Source organism: Penicillium cosmopolitanum (genome assembly GCF_028827165.1).
Source record: "Penicillium cosmopolitanum strain IBT 29677 chromosome Unknown utg000008l:1.0-4398992.0:1.0-4402845.0, whole genome shotgun sequence".
In the NCBI taxonomy this organism is placed as follows: Eukaryota; Fungi; Ascomycota; class Eurotiomycetes; order Eurotiales; family Aspergillaceae; genus Penicillium; species Penicillium cosmopolitanum.
This window is the reverse complement of record NW_026622678.1, coordinates 3,753,043-3,768,788: the sequence shown is the minus strand read 5'-3', so window position 1 is coordinate 3,768,788 and position 15,746 is coordinate 3,753,043. Positions and strand designations below refer to the sequence as shown.

The 15,746-nt window shown below is 52.6% G+C and overlaps 4 protein-coding genes across 4 annotated transcripts; 1 reads left to right on the top strand and 3 right to left on the bottom strand.

Moving 5' to 3' along the window:
- Positions 1–539: 539 nt before the first annotated feature.
- N7509_007957 (uncharacterized protein) lies at positions 540–5,370 on the bottom strand (the record flags this gene model as incomplete). The annotated part of the gene is given in 5 exon segments (XM_056632594.1): positions 540–1,922; positions 1,988–2,314; positions 2,332–4,929; positions 5,000–5,062; positions 5,164–5,370. 5 exon segments carry the CDS (start codon positions 5,368–5,370, stop codon positions 540–542), a joined length of 4,578 nt encoding a protein of 1,525 aa, XP_056488145.1.
- A 2,423-nt stretch (positions 5,371–7,793) lies between these two features.
- Positions 7,794–9,753, bottom strand: sti1 (Hsp90 cochaperone STI1; the record flags this gene model as incomplete). The annotated part of the gene is made up of 5 exons (XM_056632593.1): positions 7,794–7,946; positions 8,015–8,606; positions 8,656–9,346; positions 9,406–9,599; positions 9,689–9,753. The coding sequence occupies 5 exons, from the start codon at positions 9,751–9,753 to the stop codon at positions 7,794–7,796; spliced, it is 1,695 nt and encodes a 564-aa protein (XP_056488144.1).
- A 697-nt stretch (positions 9,754–10,450) lies between these two features.
- Positions 10,451–13,196, top strand: N7509_007955 (ATP-dependent 6-phosphofructokinase; the record flags this gene model as incomplete). Its single annotated transcript, XM_056632592.1, has 4 exons — positions 10,451–11,188; positions 11,258–11,719; positions 11,782–12,925; positions 13,141–13,196. The coding sequence occupies 4 exons, from the start codon at positions 10,451–10,453 to the stop codon at positions 13,194–13,196; spliced, it is 2,400 nt and encodes a 799-aa protein (XP_056488143.1).
- Positions 13,197–13,794: 598 nt separating this feature from the next.
- isn1 (IMP 5'-nucleotidase ISN1) lies at positions 13,795–15,527 on the bottom strand (the record flags this gene model as incomplete). Its single annotated transcript, XM_056632591.1, has 8 exons — positions 13,795–13,893; positions 13,972–14,111; positions 14,197–14,991; positions 15,047–15,194; positions 15,264–15,278; positions 15,340–15,360; positions 15,432–15,442; positions 15,503–15,527. 8 exons carry the CDS (start codon positions 15,525–15,527, stop codon positions 13,795–13,797), a joined length of 1,254 nt encoding a protein of 417 aa, XP_056488142.1.
- Between the last annotated feature and the right edge of the window lie 219 nt (positions 15,528–15,746).

Genomic DNA, 15,746 nt, shown 5'->3' with positions numbered 1-15,746 from the left:
AAGGGTTAGCTTTGCGCTAGGTTATATCTACAGGGTACATCATGTTGATCTTGGTAATGAGTATCCCATATCCATGTCCTGTGTAGTGGGAAAAAAAACTGTCTGGCATACCACTAGGTACTGGGTACTATAGTATACTACTAGATGAATTTAGTTCGAACCTTCTCTAGCCCACCTACACAAGCAAAAAAGTCTACAAGAATTGAAATGACATGAGTAGAAAGAATCCAATGAAAACCTTGGAAGGAAAATCAAATTAACAGCGCTAACCGGAAGAAATAAAAAAACAAGCCTTTGCACAAGAAATAAGGAAATGAAAATGAAATAAGGATATCACAATACTCGTCCAATCCATTCATCCAACCATCCAACCAGCCAGGCATCCATCCAATCAAAGCAAAACAAGACTGTAGTCCGAAGCTAAACCCAAGAAAATTACCCAAGTGTCATGTATCAAGGTAATTTCCCGGTCAAGTTAAATACTTTCTTCACTTCCCCCCAGCAACCAGCACATCACATAAATTACATCAAGCACCCCCTCACTGCCCACCAGAACTAGGCTGACGTTTACTCAAAAAGCTCCGCCGAGGCAACTTCCTCGAATCAGGACTCTCAGACCCATCCTCCAAACCCACACCAGTCGTAGAATGACTAGTCGTAGGACGGAGACTTCCAGCCCCAACATCCGCAGGAACAAAACTCGACCGCAAAGTAACAGTCCCCTCACCAACCGGGAAGGACTTCTCAACATTCTCCTCGGAGCCCTGGTTCGCGACAAAATAAGGCGCGTCACCGAGGACAGTATCCGAGCCGAAAGTCGCGTGGTCCACGACTCGAATTTGATACTGCGTGTCCGCGGTGGTGTGGGTGATTTTGAACGTTTCTTGGTATTGGATGATACCGGAGGAAGTCTTTACGGCCTTTGTCTTGAATTCTTTGCCGTTTTTGCTGCCTTGGGCTTTGACGATTACCCGGACGTGGGCGTTGCCTGGGAAGCCTGTTGCGTTGGCGACTGTGATATTTGCTGTGCCCGTGTCACCGCTACCGGCTGCCGTGCTGCCGCCGATGATGCTGAGACGATCGCCGAAGGCGGATGCTGTGCTGCGGTTGCGGCTGTGTTCTTTTTGAGGGGTTGAGGGGGTTGGCGAGTGGGTGCCGTTGGAGGGTTGGTTGTTGTCTGTGAGGGCGGCGGCGGGGGTGAGACCGCGTTCGGCGTGGGCTTCTTCTTCGTCAAGGGTGCTGTTTACCATTGAGGCGTCGTCGTCACCTTTGTCTTTGTTGCCGAATCGTGACATGACACCGTGCTTGAGGAAGGATGCGCCGCGGACAACGTTGCCGCCAACGAAGCCTACGCCCTTGACAGGGGCACCGACAATCTTGCCGGGTACGGCAAAGGTACCAGAGAAGGTAGAGGAGCCTTGGCGGGAGCGCACAACGTAGCTTGGCTTGAAGAGGAGGTTAAGGTGGATGGCGCCTGATTTACCGTTCAGGGGAAGGTGAACGTCAGCGGGCTCGAAGGGCGTTAAGCTTTCAAGATCAATATGTGAAGCACCGAGGAAATCGGCCTTGTCACCAAAGTCCCAGTCATACACATCGACGTGGAAGTCGGCGCCGATGCGAGTCTTGATCGGGGTCTCGAAATATTCATTCCAGGCGGGGTGGAGGGTCTTCTTCTGGACCTTGGTCTTGTAAATTACCTCACCATCATCGCCGATGCGGAACTTGCAGTACGGGTCACTGAAGCCGTTGCGGTCGGCTGAGGGGAGGTCGGCGGCATCCATGACCTTGACGCGGAGGGTGCCCATGTTGTTGATGCTCTCCCGGGGGTCAAGCTTCATCTGAACGGGGATGTATCGAGCGCTAACAGTGACCTTGCTAGACTCGCCATTTGTAGCGGGAAGAACAAGCTCGGTGGGGTTGTACTAGTGGGGATTAGCATGAGACTTTGTAAATAGCGGGAGAAGTGATGTGGGAAGAGAAGACTTACCAGGATGCGCTGAAGCGTGGGCAGAGTATCACCAGTCAGCTTAGCAACAGTGTGCTCCTCGCTCGAATCCTTGGGATCGTCCTTATTGACCAAACGCAGGGTAATCTTCGAGAACTCAAGCTCTCGCACAAAGGCCTCGCCGATATCAGAAGAGGTGAGAGTGTTGGAGTGGATCTTAGGAGAGACATAGGCAGGGAACATGTAGTCGTCCATAACGACCTCCAGCTGCACATTGGAATGCGCAAGCTTGCCCTCGTGGAACTTGAACACAATAAAACCGGACTCGTATTTGGCAAGGTCTTCCGCAGCAACGTAAGTCCTGGGATGCTCTTGATCGATCGGACAGAGGCGGTCTCCGAAGTGGTTGTCGCGGGTCGAGAGTTGTTAGTCTCAAGGCTGGGACGGCCGTTGGTAGTCGCTTCACCATTAGTGACGGCACCGTTAGTTGCAGCGCCATTTGACTTGGAAATCTTAGAAGCCTTTGAGTCCACGCTAGCAGACTTCGAGTGCATGCTCTTGCGGACCGGGGTACCGGGGGTGTCAAGATGAGCAACGTCCTCACTCTCTGCTGATTCCTCAACCTCATCTTCAGGGTTGACGACAGGCACAGCAGGGAAGAAAGAGACGGTATAGTTGATGTGACCCTTGACACCACCCTTGCCAATGCGCAGACCGCTGCTGATGAGTTGCTTCTCGTCGTCGATTTCGTACTCGCCCGGGGTCTCAGTCTCACGAACAAAGTCGGAAGCCTTGAGCTCTGCCCAGCCAAGAGTGCGATCCTTGTTAATGGTCTCCTCGTCCATAACCTCAATCGAGAGCTTCTCGCGAGCGCTGCGAATGGGGACGTACACAACCTCGTCCCACTCGGGGTTCAGGTTGTTGCGGAAGGTCACAGTGCGACCTCGGGTAATACCTGAAAGCAAAATACGAGCGTACGGGTCAGACTTGCCCATGGCCTCCAGGTTGCGAAGATCGGTGGCATTCTTGAAGTGGAAACGCATGACACCGATGGGGTCGACGTATCCAGCACCTCCCGCGATGGCGCCGAGGGCAACGGGCTTCCACTGCAGTTGCAGCTTCGCACGTCCACCGTTAGCACCGTGCAGATGGAACCAATCCTTGCCCTGCTCCATCATCTTGATCATATCGTTCATCTTGATCTGGTAACGGCCGATGATGGGGTCTGCCATGAGGTCACGGTCATCCTTGATGATGAGACCCAGGCGAGCGGTCTTGCGATCAGTAACAAGGAACTCCTTAGATGCGTTCTGGAAGATAGGGTTGTTGGTTCGCTTCAGCTTGTTGGTGATGTGAATTTCCTTTCCGTTCAGAAGCAGCACACCGTATGGGTTCAACTTGCCGACCAGACTCTTGCTGCCATCCAGATCCTTGGCCTGCTCGACGGTGAACTGAGCAATACCAGTGTTCACCTCTGGTGGGGGCTCCAGCTCTCCGGACTCGAGCTTGCGACCCTCCAAAACAGGGAAGAATCGAATATCGGCCTGAACAGCGCCGCGGTGACGACCGCTGGCCGTAACCTCGAGGTAGATACCTTCGTGAGAGGGCTCTTGCTCAAGCTTGTCCAATCCAAAGGAGGCAGTTCCAAGTTCCTTATCCTTGCGGTACTCGTTCCAATCGTATGGGGTGATGGTGAGGGCATCGGAGAAAGAAGTGATAATGACGTAGATAGTCTCGTTCCAGCGCGGGCTGTCGGTATCGTGGATGGTCTTGGTGCGGCCCAATTCCTTGCGGTTGTTCAACGAGACGACGGCGTAAGGGTCGGGGGTACCGGAGAACTTGTCGGGGTTCTTCAGCTGTTGAGCACCGTGCAGCGTAACTGCAACAACACCAATGGCTTGATCGACGGGATTTCCCGCCAGCATCTTGGCGATTTCGATGGGGAAAACGTTGGGGCTGTACATCATGGGTTGGAGGTTGTTATGAATCTGCTCCTTGATGAAGTTCTCGAGGCCCGGGATGAAGTTGATATCGAATCCAAGGTGGTCACCACCGAGGGGCTTGCAAACGTAGTCGAGTTCGGGTTTATCCAGGAAGCAGACATCAACACGTTCAATGTGAGGGAAAGGAATCTGCAGCTTGACCTTGACGCGCATTAAACCGGAACAAGCCATGTCCTCGACAATGACGTCCAGACCTTTGCTAACAAGACCCTTTCCGAGGCGGACTTCAAGGACAACCTTGGGGTTAATCTTGTCCTTCAGCTGACGAGCCGTCAAATCCATCACATCGTTGGGAGTGAAGCTAAACTTCCAATCCATAATGACGGTGTCGGGCTCAGTCTTGGGGTAAGTCTTGACATGCTCGAGTCGCGGGGGCTTCGTACCCAGGACAAAGGTCTTAAGGCGTAGGCTGTCGAGAAAAGCAGGGGTCGAGGTGCTCAGAACCTGATCAACAGAGTTGATGATAGTATCACAGAGAACCGGAGCATAGATGGGCCAGAATTTGACCAGGAAGCTGTTAATCCACTCGAGACTCTCGTTATCGGTCTCGAGACGAGCCTTGGACATCTCGCGACTGATATCGTCTCGGAAATTGCGGCGCACTCGACGAATGGAAGTGCGATAGTAGGTACTGCAAGCAGCCATCACTAGTAGCACCCAGCCAACACCACCGCCCAAGGCCGCGATCAGCCAGGAGCTCAGGCAGGCAAAGATGATGATTCCGGCATTGTGATACCAATCGCCGAAGAACTTCTCGGGGAGTCGGCCCTCGAGGAAGGTCTGGTGGTCGAGTAGTGTGCCCTCGGCCTCTTCCTCTTCCGTTCGCTCTTTGTGGAACTTGGGTTCCCAACCGGTGCGGTCGCGCGCCCATCGCATGTCGTCATCGGCGCCGGGTTTGCCGTCGGTGGCATTGGCATCTTCGGCGATGAGTGCGGTCGCGGATTTTGGGGGCGGAAGGTCATAATCTGCTTTGCCATCATCCTAGGAGAGGTGAGTAAACTGGTCGTGAAGTGGTGGTGTCTCGCGCAGGATGGTGGGGGTGGTAACGCACTCTGTCTGTGATTACTGAGATTCCCTCGGGTTTTTTAGTGTGGTGAAATCCGGGTGGTACCCGCTATTAAGTGAGTATTAGCGTGTGCGCGCGCAAAGACATGGAATGGGTGGAGCTAGGAGGAGCTCGGAGGGAGCTCGGGAAGCTCCCTAGGTTGAACGTACAGCCTCGGCGGCAGCCGCCTTGTCATCTGGAGAGGCATCCGGGTCGAATTGATATGCCGCGGCGCCCGCCTTGCGCGACTCATCGACTAGGGTCTGCTCGACGGTGTCGGGGTTGACCTTGGACTCGGGGTCTTGCTGCAGCTCGGTTGCGGCCTGGATCACCCCCTCCTCCCTCAGCTCGGTCTTCTCCGCCTCCAGAGACGCCATCGCGGCGGTCGGATCGAATGTGTTAGTACAGGCGAGAGGATAAGGTAATGATGAGGTCGTAGTCTGGGGAGAAAATGGTGGTTAGGAGGTGGACTATGTCGGCTTCAAAAGTTCCCATGGGCTGATGGTGGGACGGGGCCCAATCGGACCAATCCGGTCGCTCAATGTGAGTCCGAGTCCGGGGATTGGAATGTTGTGAGGGGAGAGGGAGAGTGGTAGAGGTGGGCGCTTACAATGGCGGACTGGGGGGAAGCCCTGGGGATGGAAGGAAAAGTGAGGGTGAGGGTGAGGGTGAGGGTGAGAGTGGAGGTCGTAAGTAGAGTAAAGAAGAGGAGAGGAGAAGAGAGGAAGTGCAGAAAGTGCCTGGGGAGGACGAGGAAAGAGGAAAGAGGGGAGAAGCCAATTGGAAATGGGGCAGGAACTACCCAGCCGCTTGCGTCAAGTTGTACTCGCAGTACTTGCAGTAGTGTGGCTGGGTATTACTGAAACGAGGATAGCAGGGCAGAGGACCCTATGGTATTGATTGTGCACCAAGGAAATAAATTAATGAGATCAGAAATTGCCTGCCCTGTAAGCTAATGGAATTGGTAATTACACGATGCGATCGACTGGGGCGATCGGAGATGGAGATCAGTGACGTATTAGCTAGTTGATCGGGTATAGTAGTATAGTACGGACGGAGGAAACCTGTGAATAGTATTTAGTATTTAGTATAGTATTTAGTATAATACATACTTCTCAATATAATATTACAACGCCTAGTATACGGAATACATACTGCCTATATAGACCCCTATCCAAAGAAGAGTAATAGTAATAATACTCCTAACTCCTAATACCCAGAAATGTGAGCTCCAGCCAAACTATTGGTGCACCGCCACAGCTCATTCCCTTTTGGGTAGGTCCACTCTCCTCCTCAGCCAATAGTATACACTTCTGTGGGCCTCTGTGGCTGGGGACAGCCCTACCCTGTCCTTCTCGGCATAGGCAACCAAATATCCGTCCCCTGTCCCTCCCCTTCCCCTTCCCCTTCCCCCTATACTCCGTACTTGCAGCACAATATCAAATATAGAACAACCACATATACCATCTACCCTACACCCCCTACTCGTACTCCCCATATTTACTACCAATTATTCCCTCAACACCCTACTTGTAGTACACGTGGCACCCCCACCGATAACATCCTCCTCCTCGTCCCAAACCCCACCCAACTCGATAGCTGCCAGCAAGGTTTTCTAGCGCCAGTCCGATCCCCGTCCCCATCTCCATCACCATCACCACTTGCAGAGAACTGGGGCAAGCGCCTAACCCCCCAAACCAATCCCTACGCAGGAAAAGGAGCACTCTACATATCCATGCGAAATCTGCAGCAAGATGCATGCAGCCCGAACAATCGGGTTCCGGGTCGGAGTCAATTCTAATTGATACATCACTTTTGCTGAGGGGGCTGGGTTCAGGAACGTGGTGTGCCAGTGGTTGTGTATCCATATCTATTCTGTGGCCTGCAGTAGTAGTACTCGGTACTTAGTACTCTGTACTTCGTAGCTTACCATGGATGGATGGATGTTGTCGATCTTGAACTGCCCTATGTATACATACGTACTACTGTGTACTACTCGGAGCTAACTCTACTCTACTCTACTACTCGTACGAGCCCTACCCAACCCTACTGTCCCTGAACCCACACCGGGTCTACCTAGTACCCAGGTGGAGTTCGATCGGCAAGAGTTCACCGAGGTTGACATGTGTGATGCCAGTGTGGGGATATGGTGTGGCACAGCTGAAATCTCTGCTGGACATTGGTGTTTACTGTATTCCGTACTCCGTAGTCTACTCCGAGTCCGAGTCTGTACATACAGTGTGTATTTTATTTTGAATTCTATTTTTTTCTACGGAGTAGCTCAGCTGGTTCAGTGTTCAGCTCCCTGCGCTATCCATGTTTGACTTTGCCTTGTCTCCACTGTGATCTGTGGTTCGTGTTCCGAGATCTGCGTCAGTATTGCATGCTAGTGCGACTTGGACCTGGGAAAGAAAATACTCGCACTAGGAGGTGTTAGCTGAGATATTTGTGCTGCTATGTGTATATGGATCTATGCCATAACTACGGAGTAAATAAATTGGTTTCTTGTTTCGGACACCAGGTAGCCCAACACATGACCAGGCACCGGCCACGAGGTTAAGCTTATTTCATTGACTGTGCGGGGAATACCACTCAAGCTACACTACTAGTATTATACAGAGTACGACTGGTTACTATAGTAGCATGCACCACTATTTTCTCAGCATACTGTCAAATCATCAATCAATACATGAAGCTAAGCTATAGGTAAGCATAGATGAACCAATGAGTAAACTAAGGTGAACAAAGAATGATATCTGCAAACAGCTCGTCACATCTTAAATTCGTCGCGGGCAAATTTTTACCGGCCCATGCGGATCACACCCGCCGCCATCAGCTTCTGCACACTGATCCGCACCTGCGGGTTCTTCATGTGCTCCTGCAGAGCCGCCGGGTCGCTCTTCGCCTGCTGCAGAATGCTCTGCATGACGGGGTCCTGGAGGATAGACATGATCTAGTAGGGTATTAGTTAGTACACATCCAAGCCAGGGGTGATTAAGATAAGAGGGATGTCATGCTTACCTCAGGATCATTCTGGATACGCTCAGAAGTCTGCTGCTCAGTCTCACCAGCGCGAGCACTGAATTGCGCATCCAGACACTTCTGCTGCTGCTGCTCGATTTCGCGAGCGTGGCTTCCATCATCCTTCTCCGCGGCCTCGGTGAAAGTATCCAGGGCACGGTTAAACTCCTTCATCGCGACAAGAGCCTGGCCCTTGCGCATATAAGCACGGAAGAACTTGGGGTCGCGCTTGATAGCCTCGTCGCAGTCAGTCACAGCCTGGGGGAAGGCCATCAGCTTGACCAGAGCCGCGGCACGGTTCGAGTATCCGCGGGGATCGCTGGGGGCACGCTTGGTCATCTCGGTGAAAGCGTCGACCGCACCGGGCCAGTCGGCTTCCTGGAACTTCTTCTGACCGAGCTCGCGGGCCTCTTCGGCCTTGGAGGGGTCCATGTATGAGTTCTTTTCGTTCGTGTCGCGGGTCTTCTCGGCGGCGCGCATCTTGGTCAGAGCTTCGGGGGTGCGGTGCTCCATCAGGGACTTGTTGTAGGACTCGATGGCCTGGGTGAGGTCACCGAGCTTCTCGTAGGCGGAACCAATACGGGTGAAGGACCTGTGGATGTTAGCTTGTGACTATATATTCCAGTGTGGGCAAGACTTACTTGGCGACAGTCTTGAAGTCGGCGCGCAGGTCACGGCCCTCCTCGACAGCCTTCTTGCAAATCTCAATGGTGCCTTCGTAGTCTCCCTTCTCGAACTTGGCGGCACCGATGTTATTCAGATAAGTGATGTCCTTGTTCAGCTCCCAAGCCTTCTCATAGTGCTCAATAGCCTTGTCGTGCTCCTTCTTCTTATAGAAGTCGTTACCGATCTTCTTCTCCGCATCACCAGCCTCCTGGGCCTTGCGCTTGGCGATAGCCTCCTCATCCTCGGGCTCCGGGGTGGGCTCCTTGGGGGGAGGAGCGGGCTTAGACTGGGGGGCAGGAGGGGCCTCGGAAGGACCACCCTCGCCACCGAAGTTCATGTCGATACCGAGCAGAACACTCATAACCTGGAGGAAACGGGGGTCACGCATCTCCTCGCCAATGGCGTTGGGGTTGGACTTGAGGCGCTCCAGCTTGGCCATGAATTCGCTATCAGCCAGCAGGGCAGAGGTCTTAGGGTTGTTGGCCAGCTTCTCGATCATCTGGGGGTCGTTGAACATGCCGCCCAGACCACCGAGAGGATCTCCCTGGACACCGTCGGCAGTGGCCTCGGCCTGGATAGCACGCTGGGTGGCATCGAGACCGGACTTGGCCTGGGCGTTACCGGGCTCCAGCTTCAGAGCCTCCTCGTAGGAGTCGTAGGCGGCCACTGCGAAAGTCAGCCATGGTCACGCACAGCAATGCTAGAAGCTGCTATCCACAACTTACAGAGGTCTCCGAGACCGCGGTAGGCGGCACCCTTGCGGAGGTGGCCCTTTGACCAATCGCCCTTAATGCCGATCGCCTTCTCGGCATCGTCGAGGGCTTTTTGGTATTCGCTCTGAGCGTTGTAGACAGCGGAACGGTTGGAGTAGAGGATGTGGTTCTCGGGTTCGATCTCAAGGGCCTGGGTGAATTTCTCACTGTCGACTCCCAGCAGACTCGTTAGCGCCCCAGATTTTCACCATACGCGGGGTAGTTTGGATGAAGATGAAGTATGTCTGAGACTTACATGGCTGTGGGGTAGTCCTTGGCCGAGAAGGCCTTGTTACCTTCAGATTTCAATGCGTCCGCCATGTTGGGAATAGAAGATCAGTTATGCAGATGATTGAAGGTGGCCGGGGTTAAAGGCTGAGCATGGTATAGCTTTGGAGCTCCAACCATGAAGGTTCTCGAAATTTCTGTGATGCCTTGATGCCTGAATGGACCTCGTCACCGCTTTCCAGTATTGCTGACTACTCAGATATTCTGCAGCCTGATATTCACCGCCTTCTGTCTATCCAGGCTAACTCATCTGACACCTGATTTCCCAGGCAGTAACAGCCCCGCGCTAAACCCAACTAGAAACGATGATGTCAGCAGTTTTCCCGACGATCGCCCAGTTTTTGGACAGTTGCACCTCTAAACAACTTCGACTTGATTCATCACCAGACAAAGAACTGGTTTTGGCTATTTCAAAGCAGTCAATCTGGTTTAGCTTATTTCCATTCAGTGAAAGGGACCCAAAAAACCCCCATTCAAAACACCCTTGGGAGTCCGCCTCTGATCTCATCTCGAGTCAAAACGGCCGCAGTGACGCAGTGACGAAATAAACTCCCCACTTCTTATTTGTCTCACCGGAATTGGCTTCGACCCCTCCACTAAGTCCTTTGAGTCTTTGAGCTTGACGACTGTTGTGCTCAAATTCTCCAGTTCACCCATTTTTCTCTCCTCAATTCATATCTCCAGTGGTTGCTAACTCGACCGGTTGTGGTCGATACCAATTTATCACACCATGGAGCCCGTTAAGATCTCCGACTCGACCAAGAAGCGTCGCATCGGAGTGCTCACCTCCGGAGGTGATGCCCCCGGTATGAACGGCGCCGTGCGGGCCGTCGTCCGAATGGCTATTCACAGCGACTGCGAGGCCTACGCCGTTTTCGAAGGATATGAGGGTTTGGTCAATGGCGGCAATATGATCCGCCAGCTGCACTGGGAGGATGTTCGTGGCTGGTTGTCCCGCGGTGGTACTCTGATCGGTTCTGCCCGGTGTATGGCTTTCCGTGAGCGTGCTGGTCGCCTGCGTGCGGCGAAGAACATGGTGCTGCGCGGTATCGATGCTCTCGTCGTCTGTGGTGGTGATGGCAGTTTGACTGGTGCCGATGTCTTTCGTGCCGAGTGGCCCGGTCTGCTGGAGGAGCTGATCAAGGTTGGCGAATTGACTGCGGAACAGGTCGAGCCCTACAAGCAGTTGAACATTGTCGGCCTGGTTGGATCGATCGATAACGACATGTCCGGCACCGACGCGACAATCGGTTGCTACTCCTCGTTGACTCGCATTTGTGACGCCATTGACGATGTTTTCGATACCGCCTTCTCACACCAGCGTGGATTCGTTGTCGAGGTCATGGGTCGTCACTGTGGATGGCTTGCCCTGATGTCCGCCATTAGTACTGGCGCTGACTGGCTTTTCATTCCGGAGATGCCTCCCAAGGACGGATGGGAGGATGAGATGTGCAATGTCATTACCAAGGTGAGTCGAGTCCAATAGGCCTTGGAAGGAGAGATCTGATCCCGTATCTAACTTTCTTTCGAACAACAGAACCGCAAGGAGCGAGGCAAGCGCCGTACCATTGTCATTGTCGCCGAGGGAGCGCAGGACCGCCAACTCAACAAGATCTCAAGTTCCACCATCAAGGACATCCTCACACAGCGGCTGGGTCTGGATACCCGAACCACCGTCCTGGGTCATACCCAACGTGGTGGTGCAGCTTGCGCCTATGATCGCTGGCTGTCTACCCTGCAGGGTGTTGAGGCCGTTCGCGCCGTGCTAGAAATGAACGCCGACTCGCCCTCGCCCGTTATCACTATTCGAGAGAACAAGATCATGCGCACTCCCCTTATGGATGCTGTGAAGGAAACCCAAGAGGTCACCCAGAAGATTCATGACAGGGACTTCGCCGGCGCCATGGTTCGCCGTGATGCTGAATTCAAGGAATACTACCATGCATACCTAAACACCTCGACCCCGGACCACCCGAAGTTGCATCTTCCTGAGGGCAAGGTAGACAAGCTCCGGATATCCTTTGTGATGTGACCAATTTTGCTAACCCATCACCATAACAGAGAATGCGAATTGCCATCATTCACGTCGGTGCCCCTGCCGGTGGTATGAACCCGGCCACTCGAGCTGCTGTGGCATACTGTCTGACCCGTGGACACACCCCCATTGCTATTCACAACGGTTTCCCTGGTCTCTGCCGCCACCACGCCGATAAGCCCATCAGCTCTGTTCGTGAGGTTAAGTGGCTGGAATCCGATGCCTGGGTCAACGAAGGTGGTTCGGACATCGGTACTAACCGTAGTCTGCCCTCCGAAGATATGGAGGGCACCGCCAAGTGCTTCGAGATGTACAAATTCGACGCTCTTTTCGTCGTTGGTGGCTTCGAGGCTTTCACTGCCGTCAGTGAGCTGCGCCAGGCCCGCGAGAAGTACGATGCCTTCAAGATTCCCATGGTCGTTCTGCCTGCCACCATCTCGAACAATGTTCCCGGTACCGAGTACTCCCTCGGCAGCGACACTTGCCTGAACACATTGATCGACTTCTGTGATGCCATCCGCCAATCCGCCTCTTCCTCCCGTCGCCGTGTCTTCGTCATTGAGACCCAGGGTGGTAAGTCCGGCTACATCGCGACTACTGCTGGTCTGGCCGTCGGAGCCGTGGCTGTCTACATTCCTGAAGAGGGCATTGACGTCAAGATGTTGTCGCGCGACATCGACTTCCTGCGCGATAACTTCATTCGCGACAAGGGTGCTAACCGCGCTGGAAAGATCATTCTTCGCAACGAATGTGCCTCAAACACCTATACCACTCAATTTGTGGCAGATATGATCAAAGAGGAAGCCAAGGGCAAGTTTGAATCCCGAGCTGCTGTCCCGGGTCACTTCCAACAGGGTGGTAAGCCCTCGCCAATGGACCGTGTGCGCGCACTGCGCATGGCCATCAGGTGTGTGCAGCATATTGAGTCATTTACCGGCAAAGACCGCGACACCATCGCCGCCGACCAACTCTCCACCTCCGTCATCGGTGTCAAGGGCTCACAGGTCCTGTTCTCGCCGATGGGCGGCGAAGATGGCCTTGAGGCTACTGAGACCGACTGGAAGCGCCGCCGCCCCAAGTCCGAGTTCTGGCTTGAACTGCAGGATGTTGTCAACGTTCTGTCCGGCCGCTCCGCGTCGCGTACTCAAGAAGGCTGGTTCTGCTACGAGAGTACGTAATTCGTCAAGACAACACTACCAATACCCCCTGGATTTTCTGTTTTCGTTTCTTCCATTCTGCGACGCTGCTCCTTCCTGGCTGGCTAGCTTTTACGACTGACTGCCCACTATTCGCGCCCTTCCAACTCCCCATTCTTGCGTGGCTTTTTTCACTCTTCTATTTCCTAGGTGCTGGATGTTAACATTTCCCTTCTTCTCCCTCTCCAGGACCCTCCACCGTCCAATCTATCCCGTCTATCCCTTCGGTGCCGAACACTCCATGAAGGGACTACTCGGCACCCCATCCCATTCCATCTCACTCCAACTTCCGGAACATCCCCCCATTCTCCAATGGCTTCCAATGAATGATTAGAAGAGACAGCCCATATCGCCAAGAAAAGGCTGCCATACTTCTTCTGCTGATCTGATCTGTCCTACTCTGCTTTATTTCGAGTTTGAGTGACAGCCGACGCCCCTCATGTTTGTATGATGCTACGCAACGCAACGCATGCCCGACATGCCATCTGGGCACAACATTAAACTCGCGAGTCAGGGAGCTTTCTTATTACCCTTTTTTTTTTCTTCTGTTTCATATGATACAATGCTATGTGCTAGATAACAGATAGATCTGTCAATCGCATTTTAGCCTAATATTTCCCAATTTGAACGTAGTTGCATTATTAACTGAAGTAAAAAACGCGAGATCGATGATAGTAGTAGTTAGTATGTTGCCGAAATGTGTAATGTTCCTAGGAAGGAAATGCTCTCCTTTCAACGACGTGATGGATGATCGAGTGTTTTCTAATGGGTAGTCCCAACGAATACTATGTCCAATCAATGCCAGTGCCTAAATGACTGGATTAATCATGAAAAGCGACATGTTTACTTCGAATTATTCCCAACAGCAGCCTCCAACTCATCCAGCAGATCGACGGTCTCTGCGGGACTGGCAATCCACGCCGTAGTTGAAGCAAGGCGAGCCTATACAAGCGACGAATACGTTAGATTCAAGTTGGAAGGTGAGGATCTTTCATCCCCAAAGAACGTTGGAAATCTGACCTTGAAGTCATTCGCACCAGCCGACAAGAACTGATCACCGATATGCAGTGTCTTGCTCGGATCGATGCCATTGAAGTATCGTTGACAGGCACGTACACCCCAAGACTTATCGCCGATATCCACGAAGACATCGTTTCCGCCTGTATAAATGAGATTTAGAATTGAAAGAAATGGAACGGGATATACACAGCACAACGAGGGAAAGGGAGGGAGAGAATAACACACCGTTAAAAGCACAGAAAGGCAACCTAGCCCCAACAGCAGACCTCTCAACCGTATTCTGCACAACAAGAACAGTTTCCTCCAAGAGCTCACGATTGATCCTCACCCCATTAACCGGATAAACACCCACCGCCCGATCCTTCCTCAGCACAGCAGCAGGTAAACTCAACGCATCCTTACAAGTCCGCAAAGCGTTCTCCGCCAAATCAAGTAACTCCTTGATATCATCCTCTCTCCACGCATTCATTTCATCGAGAAGCCACTCTTCACGAGGGACATAGGAAAGTTTACACTCTTGAGTCCTGTCATACCGGAAGAGGAAATTGCTCTCACCACCCATGACGATAATCCCTTCTTTCTGAGATTCGGTGAGATCCGAGCTGCTGTGAACAGCGTCAAGAAGTCCATATAATCGCTCATAATATTTCGGAGCCTCCTCATACCCGGCTGCCGTGACGATGCCGACTTTCCGATTTTGAGCGAGGAGGCGCAGGATGCGTGATATGACCGGGTTGGACGGTGTCAGATTCTTGCCGTCGTCGTATAGAGTTACATCTCCATCAAAGGTGACTAGTTCGACGGAGCTGGTTCGGACTAGACCCAATAATTGGGCTGAATTGAGGGTTAGACGAATGTCGTTGAAGGACGGGGCGACAAAGCGTCTTCGGCTTATGCAGCGCCGCTCGTCTTGGTAGTTAAAGGCTTCTTGAAGATGCAGCGCCGTGAAGAATGTTCCTACAGTTGGCACGAGGAGTTTCAATTTGGATTTTCCAGGGAGTGCGGTCGCTTCGTGGTGGACTTGGTTTATTTGTGTTAGTATTGCGGTGCTTGGTGTTTTGATGTTGGACCCTACTGTGGTCGGAGATCAAATTCTCCACATCCAGCATGATCTCTGCATAGCGCTGGTGTGTGTCGGCTGCGACGGTCTTCAGACCCTCGCTATGATTCTGGTAGATGACGGTGGGCTGGGAGTGCAGGACGAAAGGAACAGCCAGGAGACCCTATTGCGGCTCTTAGCATTGCGCAATATTCGTTCGGAGATACCTCCAGGCAGGAATTTAGAAGCCTACTTTGATCCATTCGATCTATGGCGTGTTAGTGTTAGTGCTGCATTGGACATGGGTTGTATTCTGGGAACCTGCTTACCAGTTGATCACGGCGATGTGTCTACATTGCGGAGTTAATGAGGGGCAAACAAGGGCATCGTATCACATCTACAGATAGGTTGGGTTGGGTACCTTAAGCGCATCTGGATATGATCAGCAAGGTTATAGAAATTAAGGCAGAAGGATTGCGTTGGCTTGCTTACATTCGACGCGATATCGGGTGGTCATGTTGATCGTGGAGAGTGGCTATAATCAAGGTCGTTGAGTGGTGAAGATGACAACAACTCCGAGCTCCGCGTGCACGTCCCTTTTAGCTCCTGTGCGAGGGAGTACGAAGATTTGCTGTGACTCATGTTGTGCAATCAAGGGAGGGGGAGGAGAGGGGGGGTTGGTTTCCGATTGGATTTGAAATCCATTTCTGATTGGCCCGGCCCTCGGACTAAAATG